This window comes from Dunckerocampus dactyliophorus, chromosome 21, assembly GCF_027744805.1.
Source record: "Dunckerocampus dactyliophorus isolate RoL2022-P2 chromosome 21, RoL_Ddac_1.1, whole genome shotgun sequence".
Classification (NCBI taxonomy): domain Eukaryota; kingdom Metazoa; phylum Chordata; class Actinopteri; order Syngnathiformes; family Syngnathidae; genus Dunckerocampus; species Dunckerocampus dactyliophorus.
In genome coordinates, this window is record NC_072839.1 from 16,596,494 (window position 1) to 16,623,291 (window position 26,798).

Genomic DNA, 26,798 nt, shown 5'->3' on the forward strand with positions numbered 1-26,798 from the left:
GTGTCCAGCGCCTCCCCACATGACAATGCATCAGTCAGTACATCGGTATTTACTGTATATGTGAACGGATTGAACCGAAACGTGTGCACGCCTCCCGAGTGGTCTTTTGGTCGTCAAGCAGCAGATGGAAGCTGCTAGCGTGCAGGCTACTATTTCCCGGGTGGAGTCTCCACTTTTCCCGGGTAAAAATAGACGTCACGTGTCCTGCAACCACATCAAGTGTGTGTTTAACTTTATTTACTTCTCCATCCGGCACCTCCAATCAAAACAATATCACACGCACGCGCACACGAGCGTTGAAATATTTGAGCGCCGTCATGAATCAATAGTGCTGCAAAATAAAGACGCGCACGTCAGGATGCTTTATGGCTCATTTTGGAAGCATTTGATTAAAAGTGCACGTGTGCCGCGCGCAGCCAGCAGCAGCATTACATGCCGCGTCGATGTTTTTCTGCAGTAATGCGAGGCCACTAAACAACATAGCTGGCGTGTCAGTGCGCGAAGTCACCTCGTTACGTTTAACGTCGTGTTGTTTTAGCATGCACGCACGCGTGCACCGTCTCATCTCCAGCAATGCTCGTGGCGTTATCATTAAGCACACGTGCATCATGCAAACACTGACCCTTTTTAAAGGTACTATAGCTCGTAACATGCGTCAGACATCCGTCTTCGTTTGAGGTCGTTCATCCAAATACAAGCAGCAGCACAACCACAATAATAATAAACATCTAAAATCCATCTTTTCTTTTGATGAAATTGAATTTACATCAAATCTAACAAAATCCAATCTCTTTCAAATGCAACTTTTTCGTATTAAAATAGATTAAATAGATTTAAATATTTAACCTCTTCAAAATATGATGCAAAACTATCAGCTCCATAGTAAACATTTTTATCGTCAGTCTCTGTAAAGGCAGAATGTCTGTTTCTATTTGTACGCTTTTTGTTTTAAACAATACAGCTGATCATGTTATCAATGTTTATTATTGAGCTTGCACAACTCGACTGTGTCATGCTGTTCCTAATATTTGGGTGAGCACATTCCAAACAAATAGAAATAAATTCCAAACATCAGTCAGCAACACTGATAAGGAATAAATATGTAAAGTGTATTATTGAATAGAAAAGGTCGACTGCGTTTGCTATCAGTTTTTGGCTGTGCCTAATAAAGTGGCGTGCGCGTGTGCAAAGTGAGGCATCCACACGGCGTGGAATGAAGACGACAGTGTTAAATAGAGTCGAAAAAAGTCATTTTAGCAGCAGCATCCCTCATTTATCCGCGGATGTAATAGTCCATGAAAAGAAAATATGAATACATTTCAATACATTTCCACCAACATGCTGCAAGCTTGTTCATGCTTTTTCATGCCTTTTCGTCTTTCTTTCCTTCCTCCACGTCTGCACTGTTGTTGTTGTTGTTGGGTTTTTTTTTGTTTGTTTTTTTAAGCATGTCTTCTATCTTTTGGGGTGTTTTTTTTAGTGCAGCCTTCTTCATGCACGGCGATCATGATGTGATCTTGGCTGCCTAATGGGCCGCTCAAGCAAGCTGCAGACAATGAAATATACCACAAAAAAGAAAGTGGGGGTACACTTTTCATGCACGAGTGCACCCCCTTGCTCCCACCCTTCCTCTATAAATCCACGCAATCCCACAAACGTTGGAAAAGGGAAATAAATTAGATTGCAAAATGAGATTCGGCAACAATTAAGTAAGGCCAACTTCTTTATCCACTGAGGAACAACCGGCGTGATTAATCGATTTAATTTGCACATTACTGCAGGGCAAAGTGTTGGATGCTAATTTGGATAAACACGGGGGTGGGTGGGGGGGTTGGTTATGTGTGAGGTGTGGGGAGAGGGTGTCGCGAATTGACTTCTTGTTATTGACTGTCACTAAACTTGTGACAACACACACACACACACACACACACACGAAATTAATTCTCTAATAAAATGTACAAAAATAAGCATCGTTTTGAGTCCTTTAATGTAGTACGAAATGTATCCAAACATTTTTTTATGTTTTATTGAAACTAAATTTCGACATACGAGCGCATTTCTCCATAAATACCGACCACTTCTAAACATGCGGATAAATATGGAAAATTGAGCTAGTTACATGTAATTCATCATGGTAATATTGTTCATAATAATACTTCCTCTCAGACAACACAGGTCATTTTTTTGTATATTTATCACGTACATAATAAACAGGTTCACTATTAGACGATTGGTCGACATGACATTTAAATAACAACAATTATACATATAGAAAAAAACATGACTACTAGTCTGTTAGCTGGACGTGGAGACTGGAATACTCATCATTCACATTTGGTACACAACTAGAACATTCTTTATAGCAAGGGAGCACTTTTTATCAGCTGTGATAGAACTATTTACAAAATAAAATATTACATTTCATCTCCATTTTGGTGATATGTACAAAAAAAATCAGCTTTTGGAGTCTTTAGGTAAAAATAACAAGAAACGATGGAACAAAGTTGGCTCCTTCTTTTCTCTTTTTTTTTTTTTTGGTCCATGCATTCTTTCATTGATTGCTCTCCACTTTTTCCCCTCAAAGTCTTTGCAGTCCAAAATTGTCTTTTTTAGTGTTTGCAAAAATATTTACACGTACCATTCATTGAAATTGGACGAGAGGGTGCTGTGGCTGGCCGTGTGGTGCACTGCGGGGGCTGCTGGTGATATGGAGCTGCTGCTCTGGTTCTCTGTGGACGGGGACACTATGGTGGGGGGGGTGGACGACTCGTAGCCCGAGCTGGCCGCGGGGGACGGCTGGGAAGCGGGGTTGCTGGATTCGTGGACCTGCAGCACAAAATAAAATAAATTAAAATGATCATAAAAAAAAATAAAATAAAGCACACAAATATAGAATATATTTGTAAACAATTCCTGCCAAAAAAAGCCTTTACCTTCATGTGCTTTCGCAGGGAGCTGGGGTGCGTGTACGACTTGTCGCACATTTTGCACAAATAGGGCTTATCGGACGTGTGCACGTGCATGTGTTTCTTGCGATCACTGCTGTTTGCAAAGCGCCTGTCACAGCCGTCGAACTCGCACTTGAAGGGCTTCTCTCCTAAATAACAAATATCAAATACAATCACATCAAATAGGCGGGAATTAATTCTTCTGATTATTAATGCAAGAATGTGTTTTATTTGATTAGGACATGCACGTGATATTTATTATTATTATTATTATGTGTAATGTTATTTTCCTGCAGGCTTACCCGTGTGCGTCCTTTTGTGAATTTTGAGGTTTTCCGAGCGCGCAAAGACTTTCCCGCAGCCCGGGAAAGGGCACGGGAAGGGCTTCTCCCCGGTGTGCACGCGGATGTGATTGACCAGCTTGTACTTGGCCTTGAAGGGCTTGCCCTCCCTGGAGCAGTCCTCCCAGAAGCAGACGTGGTTGGTCTGCTCGGGCCCCCCCACGTGCTCCACGGTCAGGTGCGTGACCAGCTCGTGCATGGTGCTGAAGGTCTTGTTGCAGGACTTTTTGGGGCTGGCCAGCTGCTCGGGTTCGACCCACTTGCAGATGAGCTCCTGCTTGATGGGCTGCCGCATGTACCGGAAGAAGGCCCCGGCTCCGTGGTGGGCGGCCATGTTCATGTTCATGGGCCCGTAGCCGTGCAGCTGCGTGGAGGCGTAGTCTGAGCGCGGGCTGCTAACGTGGCCGTACTGCTCGGCGGCGGCGCGGCCGTACACGTCCCCGGAGAAGCCCAGACGCATCTGGCCGTTGACCACGTTGGAGGACGCGTGGCCCGCCGCCTGCTCGTGGAGCCCCGGGAAGAGCAGGTGACCCGCCGCCTCCGAGTGTCCGTGCGGCCCCGCGGCGAAGCCCCCGGAGGCGAAGAGGCTGTGCTGCGCCCCGGCCGCGTCCCCGAAGCCCCGGTTCCTGAACAGAAAGTCCCGCGTGGAGTTGAACGCCGCCGTGGAGTAGGAGCCGACGTGGCCCGGGTGGTGGTGGTGGTGGTGATGGTGGCCCAGGGCGGCCGCCGCCGCGTAGCCCGGCGCCTGCGAGGAGAACGCCGTCTGTCCGCCGCCCAGCTCGTGGGAGCCGTGGTTGATTTTGAAGGCGCCCATGCCGTCCGCGAACGGGTTGATGCCCAGCGCCACCTCCCTCTCCGTCACCTCGCCTGTTGAGTGATGCCGAGTGGAGCCGAAAGTAGTGACTCCTATGGCGGGATACTGAGGTCCTGCGTCCAGGAGCATCTTCACTCACGTACTGAGCCCACGCAGGAAAAAAGCACGCACAGATATTCTTCCTCCCTCCCCCCCTTTCCTTTCTGCCCTCACTTTCTGGGGATCTTCTCGCACCCGGCAAAAGTACCCCCCCACCAAAAAACAATCCAGCTCGCTTGTTTACTTTCTAAGGCGCGTCGGACGCCCACGCACAGAACCCGCGCACGCTGTTTTTTTTTGGCGCTTATCTCCCCGTGGCGCGACTTTCACCTCCTCAGTCAGGCGGTGAGCTCCAGACTGATAGTCGCAATCATTCCTGCAGATAAATGAATTGAAAAGACAACACGGTCCAGCCCTGATCAATGGGAGGAGGGAGGGGGGGTGCGGTCACGTGGGGGCTCGGGATGCTCCCTCATTGGCTGCTCCACACATTCCCCCCCAGCCAAAACCCCCAGCCCTTCCACCTCCCCTCAATAACATCCACTCACCAAATAATCCACGTAGCAAGACATCATGCAACAAAAACACAGCAGACATTTTATTCTTGCAGCAAATCCAAAACACACACTCCTTTTTCCACCCAACAAAATATCACCTACATTTAAAAATGATAAATCATCCTTACCTGCATGGTGGGGTCACGTGGTTGCCACATATCGTCAAAGCTACTTACGTTTTTTTGTATTTAAATTGTTAAAAAATATATATATATATATTCCATGTTGGCATCTGTAAAAGCAATAATGTTTCCACTTTCTCTAAAGGCCACCGAGCCATGCCGTGTGTGTGTGTGTGCGTGCGTGTGTGAGAAAACCTTGTGGGTTGTCGAATTTATCAAGTGGGATTTGCGGCAGGAACCTGCGGCTGCCCCGCAGTTGAAAAATCCACATGACGTTTGCCATGCAGCCGTTAAAAAATGTAACACACTCCTCCTCAAACTGCTGTCCACTCCAGGGGAAAGAAGAAGCTTTTTCACTTTCTTACTTTCGACACTGGAAAACGTGAAGGTGCACGTGCACGTCTCAAAAGGTCAACAGGTGGTTTCAATAAATAAATAAAAAAGAACAGGCCTACATTTATTTTTATTTAATAAAAAACATGTATTTCACTTTTTACAATTTTTTAAAGTGTATTTTGTTTTATTTTTGCTGTAGTTCATCATGACACCAAATGTAGCCTTTAAAGTGTGTGTCTACAAATACACACACACACACACACACACACACACACAGCTTGATAAACACTTTTAGGATATGCCCCCTCTACTAAATATTGACTCACCTTTTTATTTGTATTTTTTGCGTGTGGGTGCACGCTGGCAGCAAATACTTGGACGTGCTCATGTTGAAAGCAAATGGAATAAAACAGGAAGAGGAAAAGGAAAACTAACAGCAGAGTAACAAGTTTATTTATGTGAAATATTCCAGATGATATTTGGCTTCACTTCCACACACTGCAGCAAGTTCATTTAGGTTGGTGCCACCATCAAATCCAAATTAACGTGGCTTTACTGCACTTTACATCCTAAAACCTTTTCTAATACTTTTTAGATGAGCATGCATGAATGCATTTACATACTGAGAACATATGCTGTACAGTATATGTATATTTTCATATCTTTTTACATGAAGTTAATGTTTTATTTGGGAGTAAAGGTTCTCCAACGAGTCCTGATCCTGACAGGAGGTCCGCTGCATGTTTTCTTTTTTTTTTTTTTTTTTAAGAATTTTCCTGAAAGATCCAAAGGAGGCTCGTGCTCGCTAAAATAAGACAGGCTATGCAAGCTGGCTTTGTACAGTTTTGGACCTACCGGACTGCTTCTAACCTCCAAGGCGACTTTTGCTCTTCTTCCCAAGTCTTATTTAACGCTGGCATCTTTCCTGACAGCTTTTTCTACTGAAAAGTCAAGCTGGAGAGGATTCTATTCCTCCTCCTCCTGCAGAATCAAGAAGCAAAGCGTCCGAACTGCACGCTTTTGTGCGCGCTCACAAAAGAGAATCCGCTTTGTATCCGGATTAACTTCTCTTCTTTTTAATGATACAATCACGCTTAGCATAACTTTTTTGTCCCCCTCCTCTCCCGGCTTGCCTGAAGGCAGCGCGCATGCGCGCCGGCGTCCTGGCTGTCACCAAGACATTTTTCTTGTGGTTGGAAGCTGTCAGTGGTGACGTCAATCAGGCGGTTCTGACCAATTAGAGCCAGGCCTGATTGTTTGGCTCTGCGGGCTGCAGCTCCTAGCATGAGGCGCTTTTCTCTATCAAAGCTTCCTGCTGCTGCTGCTCTCCACCCGTAGCTTCCATGCACGTCGAGCAACTTTATCAACTTTTCTTTTTTCTCCTCTCTTGCACCGCGATTAAAACATATTTGTCATCATCATTATTGTTTTGCCCGCTGTCAAGTGCTTGCAAAATGAGGGCGTAATGAGCGTGGATGCGCCGGGAATCCCCGTGATGGACCCTGCCTTCTCCAAACGGAACACGGCGCTGAGATTAGTTGACTTGGCGGGGGCTCAGCACCACCACCATCATCACCACCCTGCCCCTCAGAGCGTGACAGGCTTCCCGGGGTTCGGCAGCCATCCACACTCAATGGCTCACTCGCACCCTGGGGAGATGACTGCGGAACCCCGCCTGGGGCCGAGTCCATTCGGGCCAGAACACATGGGGCACTCGGCGGCCCTCAAAATCAGCCCAGCCCATCATTATCCCCACCACCACCACCACCACAATCATCATATGGCAGGCCACAGCGAAGTGGTCTCCAGTCAAACGGGAGCTTTCGGCCCGCTTCAGGCGACCTACTCCATGACGCACCCGGCTCAGGCTCTGTCGGCAGGTAGGACAGACTTCCTCATCCGGAGCCATCAAGCCATGCCGGTTCTGGCCGAGCAGCCTCTCGGTTCCGCCTCTCACCACGGCATGTTTGTGTCGACAACAGGTAGTGGCTACCCCGCGCACTATGACGCCGGCGGACACGCGCTCTTTCCCGGGCTGCACCACGACCAGACGTCCGGCGCCGCCGCGGCCGCTCCGGCCCTGAACGGACAAATACGCTTGGGACTACCGGGGGACGTGTACGTGCGCTCCGAGCACTCCTTGACTCAGGTGGCCGCAGCCAGCCGCGCGGATCCCTTCTCCGCCTCGCCGCTGCACGGCTACGGAGGACTCAACCTCAACGTCAACCTGCATGGCGCGCACCACCCTCACGCGCACCCGCACGGCACCGGAGCCTTCTTCCGCTACATGCGGCAGCCCATCAAGCAGGAGCTCATCTGCAAATGGATGGAACCTCACAGGTCCAGCAAGAACCTCTGCTCCAAGACCTACAGCACCATGCACGAGCTGGTTACGCACGTCACCGTGGAGCACGTCGGAGGACCGGAACAGGCGAACCACATCTGCTTTTGGGAGGAATGTCCTCGGGAGGGCAAGCCCTTTAAAGCCAAATACAAGCTGGTCAATCACATCCGCGTGCACACCGGGGAGAAGCCCTTCCCGTGCCCTTTCCCGGGCTGCGGGAAAGTCTTTGCGCGCTCGGAAAACCTCAAAATTCACAAAAGGACGCACACGGGTCAGTAAAATGTATCCTATTCTTATTCTTATTCTTGGCAATGCACTGACATACTGACGCTTTGTGCATGTGGTGTGTGTGTGGGGGGGGGGGGGGGGGGGGGGTGTTAAGGCGATTCAGTCATGCGTTTGACGCCTCGACCTCCTGTTCTCCCCCACCCCCCCCACCCCCCAACACAAAACATCTCTTATTAGTGCCTAAAGTTGACACTGCATAAACACACGTGCTGAACAGGGAGTTAAAACATGCAACATGGCTGCTCCTGTTGCTTCAAAATGTTGAGTCACACTTGCCCCCCCCCCCCCCCCCTGTGTTTTATGTATTATTCATATTTGCTGACCTATAAGAAGAAATGTGTTAAGTCATGTAGACTCCCGAGAGGCGTTATGTGCTTTTTTTAATGTTTAAAGCTCAAAAGTGTGCTTATGATTGGGGTGGAGGTGGTGGTGGTGGGGAGGGGGGGTTGGTGTGCAGCCCCCGGGGTTTTTCTTGTACGACACTAATATCCTTGATTGGCTCTCTCAACCCAACAGCTGAAGGTCAAATTGATATTCAAAAAGTGGCAAGTGTAATTAGACAGAGCCAATTACTTATTCTCTAAAGCTTTCATGCTGCAGCGGCACTCCTCATTCCCGCTCATTTATTCACGCTGTCCTCCTGCACGTGTGTGCGCGCGTCGTAATAATCATGCATATGTGCATTATATTAGAATAGCATACTTCAGTCAGTTAGTTTGCATCATGCACGGAAACACTAAGCAGGTGTAGAAATATTTACATTTTCAGTGTAGAGATGCAGGGGAACCAACCTGGGGCCCGGGGGCCTTCTACTGCCCACCTGTACATGGAACCGGGCTCACCGTGTATTTTTGAAAAACCTCAGAGGAAGTGTTTAAAAAGACAACCAACAACAGCATTTGCCTCCTTTTTCATAAACCCATATGGCCCCTCGGAGGACTTCATCACGTGCAAAATGGCCCCAAGAGGAAAAAGATTGCATATTTCTGATTAACACACACACACACACACACACACACACACACGAGGGTGATGGGGGTTCAGCATTTCAGTCCAAAGACTTTCTCCTTTAGGTTTATTATATATTTTTAGAATGTCTTTATGTGAAACATCATTTAAAACTTTTTGGTTTATTTAGCCAACATGTTAAACCTGCACGTGAGGTCCAAGGACTCTAAGGTTTATATTCACTTCAGTCTTTTTTTTTTTTTTTACATTTGTATATTTAATTTTTTTTGTTGTTTATTTAGCCAACATATTAGACCTTCAAATAAGTTTGAATGACTGAGGTTTATGGTCTTATAAGTGAGATTTTTTTGTATTTTAATTATTTTTAACAGTTTGGGATGTTTTATTTCATTTTAATATACTTTTATTAAGCCAACATACTACACGTTCATTTAAATCCAAGGGCTCTGTCTTATGTTCATTTCGCTCTTATCGATGTATGATTATGTATTTCTTTTTATGTTCTTTATTTAGAATTTTTACTTTTATGTATCCCACATATCCATCAGCAATATGACACCATATGAAAGACGCCAGCGCAACATTTATGAATATTGTAGTCTGAGTGATGACGTCATGCCGATATTAACCTTTGTTTTCATGCCCCCCCCCAGGAGAGAAGCCGTTCAAGTGCGAGTTTTCAGGCTGCGATCGTCGCTTCGCCAACAGCAGCGACCGTAAGAAGCACTCCCACGTGCACACCAGCGACAAGCCGTACACGTGCAAGGTGCGCGGCTGTGACAAGTCCTACACGCACCCAAGCTCCCTGCGCAAGCACATGAAGGTGCACTGCAAGTCCCCCCCGCCCAGCTCCGGCTACGAGTCGTCCACGCCGTCCCTGGTGTCCCCGTCGTCGGACTTGGGCCGAGAGGCGGCTGGAGCCTCTACGGAGCCGCCGGGGGGCTCCTCTCAGCCGGCCAACCTGAGCGAGTGGTACGTGTGTCACAGCTCGGGGGCAAGCGGGGCCCAAAGTGGGCCATCCACGCCAGACCCCGCCGAGGAGCCCCCCTACAGGAACCAGGAGCTGAGGGACGCCTTTTAGACTTGGACCTGCTGACAAAATGACTAAAAGTCCTGGCACATGTGCTTTATTTTTTATGGACCATGCAGTCTTTGTGAACTTTGTGGTACTTCATGTAGACTTTAGGCATGCTCTCTTTTTGTAAATACTTTAATTTATTTTCCAAGCTGGTTTTGTATCAAACGAACCAAAGTGCACGTTTCGAACTCTGAGGCCAAATTGTACATTTTGTAACATTTTGTAAAGTTGTCCTTGTTAGTTTTGTACTGTTTACACACACAGAGGCTTTATTTGCGTCCCTGCTGACCGTGGAATTGTAACCAAGTGTGTGATTTTAATCTTCTTTGTTTTTCTTTCCAGCGTCGAGCAGCACTCCAACTCGCATACCGAACTGCCTTGTCATTTGTGAGTATTTCCAATAAATCCTGACAAAATCAAGTGAAACCTGAGTCGCTTGGCCTTTTTTCAACGTCTCGTGTGCTCATTTGCATTTATTGGAACAATCGGCTGCCTTTTTGTAAACTTCTAACACCAACTCAATGTTTCTTTTTAACCTAATTTCTATTTTCCAGAAAGGGTCTGTCTGAGTGTTAGCGCTTTTTATTTGTATTCTTCTCGTGCAAAGGCGGCGTGTCAGTGTGAAGTGTTAACTCAGTTGTGCTGCAGACACGTCCATGAAAAGCCGCACTATTCTGATCCGGACTTCAAAGTGGACTGGGCCACAAAGGGCCATGTTTTGTTAGGCCGGAGCATCCTCACGGTGCATTAAGGCTTGTATGGCGATGGCCAAGTCAAACTGCAATCATAAGGGAGGGGGGCAAGGCAAGGCCTCCCGCTCAAAGGCGTCGCTGCAAAGAATGTAATATTTGCTTGGCATGGGGTGGAAACGCTCATCTACGTCCTTTATGTGCAAGTCTAAAAAGGGAAAATGGATTCTTATCTACTTTACGGCTCGCAAAGACGCGTAACAGACTTGCAGCCCTCAGACTTCATCATATATTTGTTTTTAAAAGTAAATGCTCGTGCATAAAACACGTCCTTATATGCACACAAATACGTCAGTTCTCCTTTGAAGTGCATCTTCTTGTTTGTCCTCTGAACGACGTTGATGACTCGTAAAGACTTTTTGTCCCACAGCATTATTCTATCCCCCCCCACCTGAAGAAAAACCCTTAGTTCCAGCCGTCAACTTGGTGCACGGTGTTAAAAAGCGAGTGTGGAATGAGTGGGGAGTTAAAACACGCCTCGTCAATTAGACACGCTAATCTCCGTTTTTGCAAGAAAAAAACACATCTCTTCATTTATTGTCATCCAGTTAACACGCTACACGCTCTTATTTTGAAGGAAGGCGAGGTCACTTCCTGGCCACTTCATTAGGTACACCCTAATTAATGAATGAAAGTAATAATTGTCATTTGGGTGAAGCACGTGTGAATATTCCTGTGCTGTGAAAGGTGTTTCTAATATTTGGAGTCATGACAGCACACGTTCTCAGATCTTCGGGCTTGTGCAGGTACCCCTAATGAAGTGACCGGTGCTGTGTGTATTTTTTGGAGTCATTTGTGCCTGAAGGCCTTCTGCGCGTCGTGAGGCTCGTTTGAGTGTGAAATATCATTTCTTTGCAAAATAATAGAGGCGCTAATCCTACTTCCGGAAAGTGTCCAGCATTATTGGACAAAGGCCTTTTAATGGGGGGGATTAGCAGGCCCTTTCTTACCCCGCCAACGCCATCCCCACCCCAACCCACTCCTCTTTCCTCTTCCCCCACGCCCACCCCACGCTCCACAATCCCGCCATCAGCACCTCCACCAGGGAGGGAGCGGGTCAATAATTAGCAGGATGAAGTGGAGCACAATGAAAGAGACAGGTGCAATACAGGAAACACACCGGAAGTGCTGCTTCATTTAAAAAAGTCATATTAACGTCAACCTTTTTAATTAAAAAAATCATTTATAGGCATAAAAACAGATGTGTTGTTTTTTACATTTCTTCTTCAACGAAATTCATTAACATTTCATCTTTTTCTACACCGCCTGTCCTCAATTTTATTATATCTAAAAAATAAATTTATCTTATCATTCATTTCTTAAAACAACACATAGACGTCTTCATTCATTTAATGATCTAAAAAAGACATGGCAATTTAATTTGTTTCAAAAATGGTAAATGAGGATTCTAAATGATTTAGTTTTTTTTAAGAAGCATTGGAATGACTTGTGCAGAAATTGGTTAAGATTAGAAATAAAAAGACGTCCCTTTTATTTTTCTAGCCGAGCCTAATCGGTGTGATTTTTTTTTTAATGAAGAGAAAGCAGACATTTATTTTCAGCACGTGCAAAGGTGCATTCATATTTGCATTACTATCAAAGCGTTCCGTTTATTTTGATTTGAGTACACGCGCAGAAGCCAAACAGTGGCAGTGCCAATATCACTTCGAGAAGAAAAAAGAAGCAATTTTTTATTTCCTTTCCGTCATTAATAACGTTAATTAATAATTTGATTGACTTTTTTGTGCTCCGTGAGTGTCAAACATATTTAAAAATGAGTTGTCTATGCATGACTTTATTGTGTGTGTTTGTCACAGTGGTATTTTTTGCCCAAGTCTTGGTGATTTTGACATTTTGGTCAGCTTCCAATGTCTTTGCAAGATGTCCTGCTTGCTCCACCGTAAAGATTTACGTGCAGCTTTTAAAGCCAAATGAAGTCTAATCCGTGCAAACAAGACATGGAAGCTGAAAAAGTGACTTGCACTCAACTTGAGGATTCCCTTGCATGCTTCTTTCATCTTTGCAATGCAAATGATGTCTAACAAGCTGCACGTTGTCACGTAGTTGACACCTGCAGCCTGAATAGGAGCCTCCTTGGCCTCTCAATGACTGCCTACCATGCACCATCCTTACTTTTATTCCCAAACCACAGGCAGACGCGGCAACTTTGTTGTCACGGTGCCTTCTTCCAGGCAGGAAGGGACGTCATAGGTGGCGCACTTCAGATGGCCACAACATTAGGTACACTTGCACACTCTCATACAACAGCACATCAGTAATATTAATATTCATTTTGTGGGTCTATTTTGATCACAAAAATATTAAAAACAGAAATGTAAATATAAAATAATCAAGTACTACAAGTACAAAAAAGAGCAACCTTCATGTCAGTTGTTAGTTGTTGTGGGTCTATTTTCGGCACAAAAATATGACTTTGAAAAATAGTAAAATATATGTAAAAATGAATGTATAATGAAGTAGTGTTAAAATAATCTAAAATATTGAAGTTGTCAGTATGAAAATATGTTCGAGTAGAAGTACTGTAGTGCCAACACAAACTAACATAAACACAACATCGAATATGAAAAAATATGTAAGCAAGTGACTATAAAAACGGATGCATGCATTTCAATCCATAGTTGACATAGACTTGTGTAAGTTTACCAAATGTTTTACAAAACAAAATATTGACATGGAAATGCATCATGAATTTAGAGTCAAGACTCAAAAGTTGACCTGTTCTTTTTCGCCCATGACTTCTTTTCGTTGATTTATTTATTTATTTTTTTAGCTCATACGAAGCAGAATGTGCTTTGACTTGAAGTCGTGGAGGCCAGCAATGCGGGGAGTGTGTTGGTGCGGTGTGACCTGGAAGTGGTTGACATGCAAGCCAACGAAGCGTCCAGAAAGAAAGAGAAAAGGCAGTCAGTAAAATAAAAATAAAGAAGAGAGGAGAAGAGCCTCCCACTGATGCAGCCAAAGCCATAAATGCATAAGTGCAGTCTATAAAAAGAGACAGCGTATCATCATATATCAGCACACGGCAGAGTATTAGCATGAATCACTGCTTTATGTGCACTATTTCACACGTCGTGTATGCAAAAAACACTTTACACCAACGCACGTGATCAGCCCGACGCAACTTTTGGGGTCATTTCGTCACCTCCCGCGGGAAAAACACATTACCCCCCACCCCCCACATTTGCATCCTCTTTCAAATACTTGCCAGAGATCCATAAATTGCAAAGCAAATGAAATGTTGGGCGCTAATGAAGACGCATCTTTGAATACGCTCTATTAACTATTATGGTGATGATGATGATGCTGATATGGACACCAGCTGACTGACTGCACGTCAGCACGAGCCGATCACCTGCGTGGAGGTGGGCCCGCCGTGGGACGCCAATGGGGGCCATCCATAACATCGCCAGCCTCAAAAACCTTTTCGTTCTTATTTGTCGGGAAATTTTATGCGAGTTTCGGATTTTTTTGTTTTTGTTTAAATCAGAGAATCGACTTTTATGCGCAATCTTGCATTTTCCTCAACGTAATTACCTTTTAAGCTGATTTCATTGATCTCTTTTGTATTAACTACTTTCAGTCACAGTTGTGTGAAATAATACAATAATAATAAATATTCAGAATAATGTAACACTGAGCTGCATTAAGATGACTTCCAGGTGAAGTATGCACCTAGAATAAGAGATGCAGTACGTGAATATACAAAACACAATACACGTACAGGAAATAAGCACAACGTATTTAAAATATGTCCATATAGCACACTACCAATATGTATTTGACGCGCTATGAGTACATGATCGACATAGAAATTCACACTCAGCATCGTACTCAATCGTCATGATAAAGTTAACATTTCCACGTGAATATCTTTTCACTGTGGGGACGAGGTCATGGCAACATGCAAGTCGCTTTTTCTTTATTTTTACAGAGCATGAGGACGACAAAAAGAAGGGGTGTTTATTAATTATGGAATATGTCCAACACACGCGCACACACACTATAGACAGCATGCAAAGACAAGTTGCAAATCTTTGTCAAACAATAATAAAATGTAAATGAATTACAGTGCCACTCCCCCTTCCTTGGAGACGTGTTTATTTGACAAAGCGTGTCAGGGTTGTCATATCCACCCCCCCCACCCCACCCCACCCCCCATTTTTTTCAGGCAGCGTGGTGCGTTTATGACTTTGTCAATCATGATGATGATGACGACGACATGACGCCATTTAAAGAAAGTCTTCTCACGTGCTCTCGTCCACTGACAGAAAGAATGCAAGACAGGCAGAAAGCATACGGATATGGACACCCCCACGCCCCCATGGAGGTTCACTGCCTCTTAATCATACGCACACGCACAGTAGCCAGAATAAGTGGATCATCATCCTAATTGTACTAATACTAATACTAATACTTGGAGAAAGACTTTGTCCTGCTTTTCAGTATCATCTTATTGCGGATGCATGGACGTCTTTGCAGCATCTTCTATAAAATGCCAAATATCAGCTTTTTTAACTGCACAACAAGCAAAACCAACTTGCTTTCTACGCTTATTCTAGCAAATAAACATTTCTAAAATGTATCTATTTTTAAAAGGACTATTAGAGCAGTTTTAAACCACTGCCATCTCTCTCATGAGATTACCTCGGATTAGATAGAATTGTATGCATCCCCTGGTCATGGGGCCTCGAGGAAAGCAGCAACACAGTATACTGTATTTATATATATATATATATATATATATATATATATATATACACAGTGTATATATACACAGTACACGAGAGAATAGCAGCACAGACTAAACATGTACAAATAAAATAGGATCAGAAAGTACAAATAAACAATTTAGAAATACAACGTATTATAGAAACTATATCAACAAAATACAATTATATAGTTATATAATTTAGAAAGTCTTGTCTGGGATACAATTTTTACAAATGAATATTCATTTGTAAAGAGTTGGGCCTAATAGATACACGGCAGCATCTTGCAAGTAAAAGAGCCATCACGTGCATGGCAGCAACCATCACTCGTCGATGTCACTTAAAAACACAAAGAACAAACAAGTCTTGAGATAGAACAAGCCCCAAAATAATCTTTATTTTTGTCCAAAATGTGACTTCGTGTTATATAATTAAGTGTCATCTTTAACTAAAAAAAAGACTTGAAGATGAATAAATCTTTGCTGTGCAGCACTTTACGTACTTTTAGACATTTTACACTCAGACATGCACTGCAGTGTGTGTGCGTGTGTGTGTGTGTGTGTGTGTGTGTGTGTGTGTGTGTGTGAAGAGCTGTCAAGAAGAAATGAAGGCCGGGCGTCCTTTAAGCCGTCGCCCGGGCCTTGTCTAATTCCTGGCCATAATTAACTTTATGCTGCAAATCAATTGTTTCCTGCACACAGTGAGGGTCCGCGGCTGCAAGCGGCGAGAGGCCCATTTGAGCGTGAGAGAGCAGGAAGCGGCTCTACCTGCCACTCATTAAAGAAGTCAATAGAGGGAGGGGGGAGGAAGGATTAGACCTGCTCGTTATACCTGCAGTGCAATTAACACTACTTATTCCTCTCCTCTACAAATAATCATCATGGAAAAAAACAAGCTTTCTTTTTTTCACCTGGTTAGATCATTACAACCTTCATTAGACGCCTTTACAAGGTTTTTAGGCACAGGAAGCAGCCAGTCATGGGGGAGGGGGGTCATCACATGTATAATTTCAGCATCTAAAGTTGACTTGAAGTGAGAGAGAGGACTTGACCTTTGCCCGCCCCACGCCACCCCGATGTTTGTGCAAATGACGCCGTCACGTGTCCTTTTCAGACGGCCAACAAGGAGCGTGTTGGATGAGAAGTTGCTGAAGTTTCATTTTATTCCTCTCCTGTATCTCATTCTCACCCCCCCACACAACGACACACCATGCACATGCACCACTTTTTTTTTTTTTAGCTGTGGTGGAGCTCCAGTTAGTTTTACTATTTATTATAATGATTATATAATTGATATAATTGATTGATATAATGATTATTGTTCTTGTATTGTCTCCATGTTATTTGCAACATGTATTTAAGCTTGTACATTTTCATCCCCCCCCCATCTGCTTTTCTATTTCCCATTTTATTTCGTTTTATTTTTTGAAACAATTATTGTATTTTTATTGACATTTTTAACATTTGGGGATTTATTTACCCTTCCGAATGTATGCCTTCACGTTTCATTTACATTGTAAATACTTGATCCCCTTATTGATCATTTCCCTTTCTACTTGTTTCATGTGCATATTGTTCATTGTTAATATTGTTCATTCATCAATATACGCATTGATGATTGATTTCCATTCACTTTCTATTGATATTTGTCATTTCCAGTGACACGTGACGCTGTTATGATTTGATGAGTTCATGCACATCAGCCAACTGCTCAGCTTCTTTCTCGTTCTCTCCTTGTTTGCCGCTCTCTGGTTCATCTTGTTAGTGCAAAGCACCAGGAACCCCCCCCATTTTGCCCTTCTTTCCCGGCGCCCTCCTGTTGTCTCGTATTTTTGCCGTATTGAAACTTTCAGGAAAAACACACACACACAACTTCTGGAGCAGCTCAGCTTCCCGTCTGCTGGGCAACATCGCTCCTCCTGTAGCCAGTAAAGTCAGGCTTTCAAAATAAAAGCACAGCAGTAAAATAACATGCTTGCGCCATAGTATGCAGTCAGGGTGCTGGTGGAATACCACTTGAAATAGATCTATACCTGTATCGCACTATATATCTATATTGCAATACATGAACTAGATGTACATCTATATTGCAATACTTGAAGTACAGTAGATGTATGTCTATATTGCAGTACTGGAGCTACAGTAGATGTATGTCTATATTGCAGTACATGAACTACATAGATGTATTTCTATATTGCAGTACATGAACTACATAGATGTATGTCTATATTGCAGTACATGAACTACATAGATGTATGTCTATATTGCAGTACATGAACTACATAGATGTATTTCTATATTGCAGTACATGAACTACATAGATGTATTTCTATATTGCAGTACATGAACTACATAGATGTATTTCTATATTGCAGTACATGAACTACATAGATGTATGTCTATATTGCAGTACATGAACTACATAGATGTATGTCTATATTGCAGTACATGAACTACATAGATGTATTTCTATATTGCAGTACATGAACTACATAGATGTATGTCTATATTGCAGTACATGAACTACATAGATGTATGTCTATATTGCAGTACATGAACTACATAGATGTATTTCTATATTGCAGTACATGAACTACATAGATGTATGTCTATATTGCAGTACATGAACTACATAGATGTATGTCTATATTGCAGTACATGAACTACATAGATGTATGTCTATATTGCAGTACATGAACTACATAGATGTATGTCTATATTGCAGTACTTTGTCATGGAAGCCCTGACAGGCTGACATGAGAATATTTTGTTGCTATCGAGCTGGAATGTTTTTTCTTGCTTTCTGTCTTTTGAAGACAAAGTGTTAAGTAAGAAATGTGTGTGGGGGGTGAGTGGGGGGGGCATGCTGGTTGAGGCTAAATCCCCCCCATCACTCCCTTCCCCTCGTCTTCTCACTGTAACTTTGTTGCTTTTGGGTTGCTGAAATCTGCTCTTGCAGAGATGAACCTTCCATGAGACGTGTCAGGCTGAGGAAGGCCTAAAGGTGTGTCTGGTGGGGGGGTTAATCAAAGAGGAATGAGGAAAGAGAATGTTGCTGCTCCCACAAGGTGACTGCAGTGCTTGGATAAATATTTGTATTCATTGCAGAAATGAGGATATGAGCATGAGACATCAACACCGCACACCCCTCACCCCCCAAGCATGAATGGTAGTATTGTCTGTGTGGCTGTGATTGTGATCCACCATATCATAACCCCCGCCAGCACAGAAACATCAATATCCCCGTGGAAAAGACATGTTTCTATGGAAAACTCAAGAATCCTGCAGCATGGTGGGGAAGAAAAGGGCGGGGGGGCTGCAAGTGAAAGGGATCAAAGAGTCCACTCGGGCAGGGGGGGTGAGAAAAGCTAGATGACGCTAGCTCTCAAACAAAGTTTGCTAATGTTGCTTTTTCTTCTCACTTTTCAAATATGACGGCAAGAACCAGGGCGCCGTTAGCATTAGCACTAGCATTAGCATTTCACGTGGCTAAACTAGCGTGGACGACGCTGACGTCTCAATCGGTGCAGGTAGTCCCGAGGCGGCACGGAAGGCCGGCTAAAATAAACAAGCCTAACAGGAGACTGGTCCCTTTGTTGGGGCTCAGACAGCTGGCCGGCCCTCCATTATCCCCCGGCAGACTGACCGCATCCGTCCCCCCCACCAGCTCCAGCCCCTCTCGGCACAAAAAGAGAGAGGGATGTTCCGCTCGCATGGGCGACGCTGTCGGCCTGGGCCTCCGTGCATTCCTCGCCCTCCCGCCTGAAAGGAGTGGGAGTTTTAGTGGACACAGAGCGAGGGGGGGGCTGAAAGACTCTGTAAAGAGTCCCGGTGCACTCAAAGACATGAAGAGAGCGGAAGTGTTGTTGTGCTTGATTTGTCCTGCTAACTAGTTGTGGAGTGGAGATGCTAACACTCTAAGACGTCTTAAAGACATTTAGGCTACGTTCACACACTGCGGGGCAATTCCAATCTTTTTGCTCAAATGTGACCCGTATCTGATTTTTTTCATGTCGGTGTGAACAGCACCATTCTTACTTTTTCAAATGCGACTCCAGCCTCGTTCGTTGGTCTGGAGACATAAACACTGCATATGTGCCGTGTCTCAGCGACTGTCAGGTCGCATACGTCCCACCTGCACACATTTGTTGAAGTTCTGGAAGATTTTTTTTTTTTTATTGGGGCCACAATATTTGAGTTTTTCTTCATTGCTTTCCTGTTTAAAACAAAAAAACAAACCAAAAAACAGAAATCCCCTCCGGTAGTGCAGGTGACGCTTGAGCCACAGCAATCTGTTAGGACAAATGTGGGCAGTCAGGTCTTCCCACTTGTCTTATTTTGAAAAGCAAATGACAGGCATGACATCCTGAGGTGGTGGACAAGAGAAGTGTCAAATTATTGACAAGTGGCAAGCACGATGAAACATGGAAGGAGATTTGCTGAAACGTCTAAAATGGGCCTCAGAAGTGTATTTTTTCAAAAGGGGACGCACGGTGCAGGGGAAGCTTTGCTCAGTGGTCCCAAACTCCCATCACCAGAAACGAATGCAACTGTGGAGAGAAATAAACGTCATGATTTTGCACAAGCTGATGGAAACCCACGACAAAGCAAACACCCAACCAAATATGACGGTCTCACCTTTTTATGTTGAGTGTGTCTACATGAATATCTACAATATATGTGTATGTATACACTATGTACTGTATATCTATCTACTGTATACTGTATGTTGCTGTCTGGTCAAAAGCATGTTTATCCACATTTGAATATCTTTCTTTCCTAAAATGCATATAAAAATGATTTCTATTTCTATCCACTGAGTACTTTTGCATTAAGTTGATGCAGCATTTATGAACTGAGTACTTTGCAGTATTATGGAGTATTACTGCACAACACAAGGATTGTGGTCTTGTATTTTGCAGTATTCAATGAGGACCTAAAGAAGTGTCTGGTGCATGAGAAGAATTTTGTATCGAATGTAGACTTGGCAGAGCAGGCAGTGGCGTGCCCTCCGGGGTGGGTGGTTTGGGGTGGTCCCATGCTGGCAAGGCTTATGAAGAAACACGCTCACTTTCAACGAGGACCGTTGTTTCCAAAATGACCTCCTGTTTTATACCCATCACGCTGCTAGCGGGACCGTCACGTCAGCCCAAATAGACGTGTTGACAGCTCCCCTTGACGGCGTCTTGCTCGTACTGTTTTAATGGCGGCGTGCGTGCGTGGCATGTTTCTCCTGCCGCGCTGGCTCGGCCGCCATGCGTAACGCCGCCATGTTTTACAGCCTAATGGAGCTCACGCGCACACACACGGCCGCTACCTTCCACTCTTCTTCTGCTGCTGCTGCTGGACTGTGAATCTGCTTGACGTTTCATTTCTCAGCCCAAAGTAGCCGGGGATGGGGGGGGGGGGGGGGTGCTCAGCACTGAAAATCTGCTGGTGCGGCGGGACGGGAAAACTTGAGGAGGAGTTGACACAGGCCAGGAATCTCCTTTTGAAGGCGCATTCCGTGGGTCACAGTGCAGACACCACGCAGGCAGCCCGTTTCATCCCGTCAACATTTGTGTAGGCCCAGCAGACACCCTCGGGCCAAAAGAGTCCCGCTCGGGACTTCTCCTTCTAAAGTTAGCAAAGGCCGGCTACTCCTTGGCTCCAACAACATGTCTGTGACATCATCACCGCCTGCCGCCGCCTCATTGGTGGAGGTCAACAGCAGGAAATCCAACATAGACAACGGCTGTGTCTCAAATGGAATACTTCCGTCAGTACTTCAACAAGTACACTGTGTACTTAATCTGTCACTGTGTGCATTGAGACACTGTAGGGTTGTCCCAAATCCATTACTGTTATCATACACTTACCAGAAATAACCATCGCTATATTTACCACTGCTTCTCTCCTTTTGCAACCACTCGATGGAGCATTATTACCAACATTTGGATCTCCTATTGCTCCTATTGGCTCTCCTAAAAGCCGGTAGAAGTCAGTTGATGGTGTGGTTGTCTTATTTGCGTCATTAAGCATGAGCATGTCATCGCAAAGGACACTGTAGTAGAAAAGAATCATGCTGTGGGACACAAAAAGCAAAACAAATGTGTTTAAATATAAATTAACTTTCTCTGTTGTTTGTTTTTTTCAAATGTCACACACAAGACGGAGCCACATTTGAGTGCTTTGAACCTGCTGCTCATTGAGAAGAGCAATATGTGCTTTGATGTTAGTCTCAAAGTGTCCAATGAGACGAGACAAAACTGCTAGATTTGTCCGTAGTCAGTCGCATGTTTGAACAATTTAATAGAGGGGTCTGAATACTTGTAGATATAAGTAGGCAACACTGATCCCTCCTGCTACACCTTCTTCTCTGGCAGAGCAGGTGTGTATGAGGTGTGTTAAGAAGCGATGTTACGACGCCGTCGATCGTTGGAGCGACAAGCTCCATTCACAGACAATCCCATTATAATGTGTTTATGGGCGGATAATGCCAAATTGATTTGTGGCGACCCGCCACGAATCAATTTTACCTCTGCCAGAGGTTGTATTTTAGCATCTCCTTTGCTTGACATTTACACAGCGGCCTGGATTTGTCTGATTATCAGCCTACTGTACCGGCAACTATTTAAGGTCTTGTAAAACAGCCGGAGCCTTCCAGGACGCACGGCGCTGCAATGTAGTGCGTAGTGTAGTTGGAGCGGAGGTGCATGCATGCATGCAGTATGCAACAGCAGTGAAGTCATAACTCTTGGAAGCTGCAGTGATGACTTCATGTTACATTTGTGTTCCATTCTGAAAGCAGACTAAAAAGAGACTTTTCTCACCTAAACTGGGCAAAAAGTACAACATTTTGTGAGACAGCAAAATTTGTGTGGCATGCCTGTAACTTGACTTTATTGTCACAATACAGCGTCTAAAGATGGTCAAACATTTTCCATTCTCACGGTCCAATTCAGCAACACGGCCTCACAAACGCAAAAACTGACAAAAAATATATCTATTTTGATTTAATGTAATTCTTTTTCTGCAAAAGAAAAAACAAATTTGAACCTGAAACTTGCTGAGGGTACTGAAGTTATTAGAGAAATATTATTTGAGAAATTAGCCATTGGCTATAATATCACATATTTACATAACCAAATGATCATTCATATGTATTGATTCTTTTATCAATGCATTCAATCTGAAATATTTTAGTCCAAAAATGCTAAAATACAAAGTTAACATTACTCGTATGTTCGTATCATTTTATTCTAGTTTTTTAAAACTACATTTCCCCCCTGCAGTGTGGTATATTCCAAGCCTTCATCTGGTGCGAATAGTTCTGCATTGTAACATGTAAATATACTGTGCAACTGTAACTGTAAATAATGTGTTTTGTGCATTGCTGGATGGATGGATGGATGGATGGATGGATGGATGGTGTGAGAAGGTTTGGAGTGGTGCTGAACAACACATGTCAGCGCGTGGGAAAGCAGGCAAGCTGCATGCATGGCCGCCGTGCACTGGCCCTTACGCGTCGCACATGTAGCTAAACAATGCGGGTCTTTCTGCGCGCCTGCAGGAGAACATGTGTTGCGGCCAAAGTCGCTGCAAAGGTCGGCCGGTGAGCTATGCTTTGAACACTTCAAAGCTGCGGGATGAGACTGTAGCTTTTAAGTTTTATGGCAGGTGTAAGCAGGGGTCTCTGACCAGCCCAGGGTGGTCCGCTCCCCGGGCTGCTGGTGGTTAGCATGCGAGAGGAGGGTGGGCAGAAGGCCGAGTGGTCGGGGGCAGGGACGCTCTCTGCCCAGAATGTCTCGCATTTGGACGAGCAGACTGGACACTTCAAGGGTCTCTGGTTTCAGAGGACCCCAGCAGGGTACGTCTGTGGCCTGCGTCAGGCCCATTTGGAAACAGATACATGGGCCGACGGGACCGGGCCTGATGACCAGCACCCGGAGTGACCGGGACGCTGTGTTCTCGACCCCCCCCGTGCGGAAGCAGACCTTCTAGCAAGTTCAAAGGATCCAGTGGGGTCGTTTGCTGGACTTCATTTATCTCAGCACCTGATGGCCTCGCCTCATTGGATCCTCACACTTCAAAGGTGGCTAGCTGGGCTAACGCTTGAACCCAACGCATCTACCAAGTCTGTTTACACAACTGAAAAGCTCTCCACAGATGCTGGTCCACCTCCCTTCATGCTGCTTTTAAAACAATAGTTTCATGATAAAATAATGCAAGCAGAACATTCCTAGCTCAAACAAGTCTGTGCAACTTTGGGAACAAATTTGACTCAATGATCTTGGCCAAATTCCAAATTTGAAGAGGTGTTGGACTTGAGAGTTTCCACTGGAGGTCTGACTGGAAATGACTCCAAAGTGACCCATCCGAATGATTCCACGGTAAACTGAATGTTTCTTGCATGTTTATTTTTGAGTTCCAGAGACACAATGCAAGATACGAGATGCGATCTACTGGACGGCGCTGGAACGACGAGCTCCATTCGCAGTCAGTCCCGTTATAATGTGTTTATGAGCGCGGGTGAACACAAACGCAAACAAATGTATGGGAAAGACTGGTATACTGTTTTTTACACAAAACTCATTTCAAGGAATCACTTTCATGGATTTTTTTCCATTTTAGAGTCCATGTTGCACAATAGAGCTCCAAATTCCCATGCGTCCGTGAAGCATGCATTATTAAAATGGCCACCGAAAAATCTTAATACCTCGTGTGGTGACAGAGTCGTCTAAATGGATCATTTCAAGCGCTGTCCGGGATGTGTAATTATGCATGCGGAACACCGGGAAGGTGCTTGATGATCCTCAAGTGACAGGCGGCCTTGAAGAGGAGGAACGCCAGGGTGAAACTGGGAGGGGAGGGAGGCGGTCATGACACAACAGTAAAAATGTGTTATGTTTCCTCTTTGCTTTTCCCAGGTAGCAAAGCAAGGGCGCCATGATTGCTGCTAACGAGGTTAGCATTTTAGCACCCAAAGACAAACACGCAGTCGGCATTTCCGGTCTGTTCCAGTGTCAACATTACTCTCTGTTCATGCAGTCTTCTTTAAAAGAGTAAAAATGATCCCTGCAGAATGTTTAAGCATTGCAGCGAGCTCCCGGCGAGGCGTGATTAAAAGTGCATTACCTGATCCCAGCCGTTCTCTCAACGAGCGCCGCTAAACGCCTCCTCGTCTACCTGCTGATTAATTGAACACGCACGGCCACATTTCAGCGCGCTTTGTTTCCCCGTCCGCGCTCATCCGCCGTTTATTCCAGACACGTTTCCAGCGTCTCTCTGGGAGTCCAATTAAGGATTTACATTGTGACAGAATTTTTCACTTTAATTACCATACGTCCGGCGCGCTTTTGACGGATTTTCTTATTCATCAAACGACACACAGGAGTTGAATTCATCAAGCAAATGGATGCTCGGCTCGTGTAATTGCTGAGGCTTTTGTCTCCGGAAAACATTCCGATGATGTGTTGTCTTGGAGAACTGAGTGAACTCACCAACGCTTGCGTTCCTTTTCCAGCAACAAGTGACGTCTTTTTTAGGACTTTACCAGGATACTTTTGACATCAATGACAACCAAAGACCGCACACAAAAGGGGAAACTTTCATCTTAAGCCTTCATGTTATTTCCCTTAAACGGTCACGGACATGATTTATCACATTTGCTTAAATTTGTTAGATATTGTTTGTAATTATGTTTTACATTGTTCCTTTTTTGAAAGCCAATGGTACATTTGCAGAAATCACATTCATAGTTCATGGTGTTAGCCATGACCAACTCTTCGCAGCAAAGCGTCATTTCAGGAAGTGACACGAGCGGAGTAGCACCTCTCAGAGCAGAGTAAACAAACGCTTCTCGAGGCAGCCAACTATATTTTTCATCAAACGTTGTGTTGCAGCTGGATGTTCACAATAACCGAGTGATACCGTAAGGTTGTTTTCTTTTCCAAAAGAGGAAGGTTTAAGACTACAATGGACGAATCAAGTGCGGAGAACAAGAGACAGATGGACGTCCACCTCGAGTTCTGTTCTTTGCAGTGATCATTTCACTGATGACTGCTACGAAGGAACACCTTTACAAGAAGCATTAGCCTTGAAGGTACATTTTGAAAAAAGAATGGTATTCCTGATGTGGTACACGGGGGAAAAAAAACCGAGAAGAATGATGTCAAAGTTGTCACAGAACAAAATAAGTCATGTCAAACACCAGTCCACCATAGCGACAAGGCTGCAAAGCATTAAACATGTGATATAAACATCTTCTCAGTGATATGTTCACTGTGGGGGGCGGCAATGGTGCCAAAATCCAATAAAAAATGCTTTAAAGACCCCTCTAGGCTCATTAAGAAGACGATTTAAAACAATAATTAGGATTAGCAACTCCAGGGTAATTTACATTTACCAGTCTGTGTTTTGAAGGCGACCATTCTTCATCTCCATGTCTTAAGGCTTAAGTCAGTGTTCTTCTAAAAGTTCTCTACTTCATCTCCAAATGTTTCTCCCTGGCTTTTGACACATGGCTCAAATCTTTGCTATAATCGCTGTAAGCTGGACTGGAGACTGGACAGCGAGCGCTAGCTCGTCATGGGTGGCACCACGAACTATAAATGTCATTTTTGAGAATTTCCCCTTCACTTTCAAAAATTGAACAATGTAGAACATAATTCCAAACAATATATGACATATTTAAGCAAAGGCGCTTTAAAGCCTAAGTCACAACTGGTCCTACAGCCCACTTTCACGAAAAAAAAACAAACAGTTGCCTCTTGGCAACATAAATTGAGGAACATTTCTTGACGGGTCTGGATTAAATATTTTTTCCTATGCTGGTCTTGCCTACGTCGGGGCAGTAAAATATGACTTAGCTCTTCACACGCGACTGTAGGCTCTCATTTGTGAGCAGTATTGATGAATGATGTATTTTTTGATGCGTTCATGGTTAAACGTGGATGCGACACATACTTTTGACTCGTTATAAAGAATTTTTTAAAACTCACCTTTCAAGCTTCACTTCAAACCAATTCTTTTATGAAATAACTAGTCCTGACCGAAAGCTGCCACAACAAGGAGACAAGCTTACGCACATCATACGTTTTTGTGCATCGTCTGTACTGCCAACGTGTGTCTTCCGTATGTTTTGCTGCTGTCAGGTTTGGGCAATATGTCATTTTTTTCGTACACCGCACTTGTGGACGCATAATTAGTGCGGCCAACGCATGTGTGAAATAACACACGTTCAGATACTTGCATGTGCTCCGTGCAAGTCCAGATCTCACCACAACTACGTTCTCCAAGAACAAAAAAAACTTTGAGTACGTCCGGTTGTGACCTAAGCTAAACCAGGTCCTTCCCTCTGACAAAACGCCGTTCAAATTGAAATTGTAAGTTAACCAACTGACAATATTGAGGCCGGCAAAATGGCCAAGTTCATTTTCATTTATTTTGTGGTGAATTAATTTATGATCATCGCAGGCCTCGTGCCCACGAGAAAGTTTTTTT

General features: G+C 44.3%; 2 protein-coding genes across 3 annotated transcripts; one reads left to right on the forward strand and one right to left on the reverse strand.

Annotated features, from left to right (window-relative positions):
- Positions 1–1,970: 1,970 nt before the first annotated feature.
- On the reverse strand, positions 1,971–6,486 carry zic1 (zic family member 1 (odd-paired homolog, Drosophila)). The gene is made up of 3 exons (XM_054765947.1): positions 3,251–6,486; positions 2,934–3,097; positions 1,971–2,826 (listed from the first exon to the last, which is right to left on the reverse strand). Exons 1-3 carry the CDS (start codon positions 4,230–4,232, stop codon positions 2,629–2,631), a joined length of 1,344 nt encoding a protein of 447 aa, XP_054621922.1. The 5' UTR covers positions 4,233–6,486; the 3' UTR covers positions 1,971–2,628.
- zic4 (zic family member 4) lies at positions 4,934–10,574 on the forward strand. Of its 2 annotated transcripts, XM_054765946.1 has the most exons (3): positions 4,934–7,037; positions 7,140–7,772; positions 9,412–10,574. In XM_054765946.1, exons 1-3 carry the CDS (start codon positions 6,623–6,625, stop codon positions 9,837–9,839), a joined length of 1,476 nt encoding a protein of 491 aa, XP_054621921.1. In that variant the 5' UTR covers positions 4,934–6,622; the 3' UTR covers positions 9,840–10,574. The 2 variants fall into 2 exon arrangements, with proteins under 2 accessions (XP_054621921.1, XP_054621920.1); XM_054765945.1 differs by having other exon boundaries at positions 4,934–7,772; positions 9,412–10,573.
- The last annotated feature ends 16,224 nt before the right edge of the window (positions 10,575–26,798 follow it).

Coding starts and splice junctions, on each gene's coding strand:
- zic1 (XM_054765947.1), bottom strand. CDS start 4,232: ATGCTCCTGGACGCAGGACCTCAGTATCCCGCCATAGGAGTCACTACT. Junction 3,098..3,250: donor TCACAAAAGGACGCACACGG/GTAAGCCTGCAG, acceptor TTTGTTATTTAG/GAGAGAAGCCCTTCAAGTGC. Junction 2,827..2,933: donor CCCTGCGAAAGCACATGAAG/GTAAAGGCTTTT, acceptor TTTGTGCTGCAG/GTCCACGAATCCAGCAACCC.
- zic4 (XM_054765945.1), top strand. CDS start 6,623: ATGAGCGTGGATGCGCCGGGAATCCCCGTGATGGACCCTGCCTTCTCC. Junction 7,773..9,411: donor TCACAAAAGGACGCACACGG/GTCAGTAAAATG, acceptor GCCCCCCCCCAG/GAGAGAAGCCGTTCAAGTGC.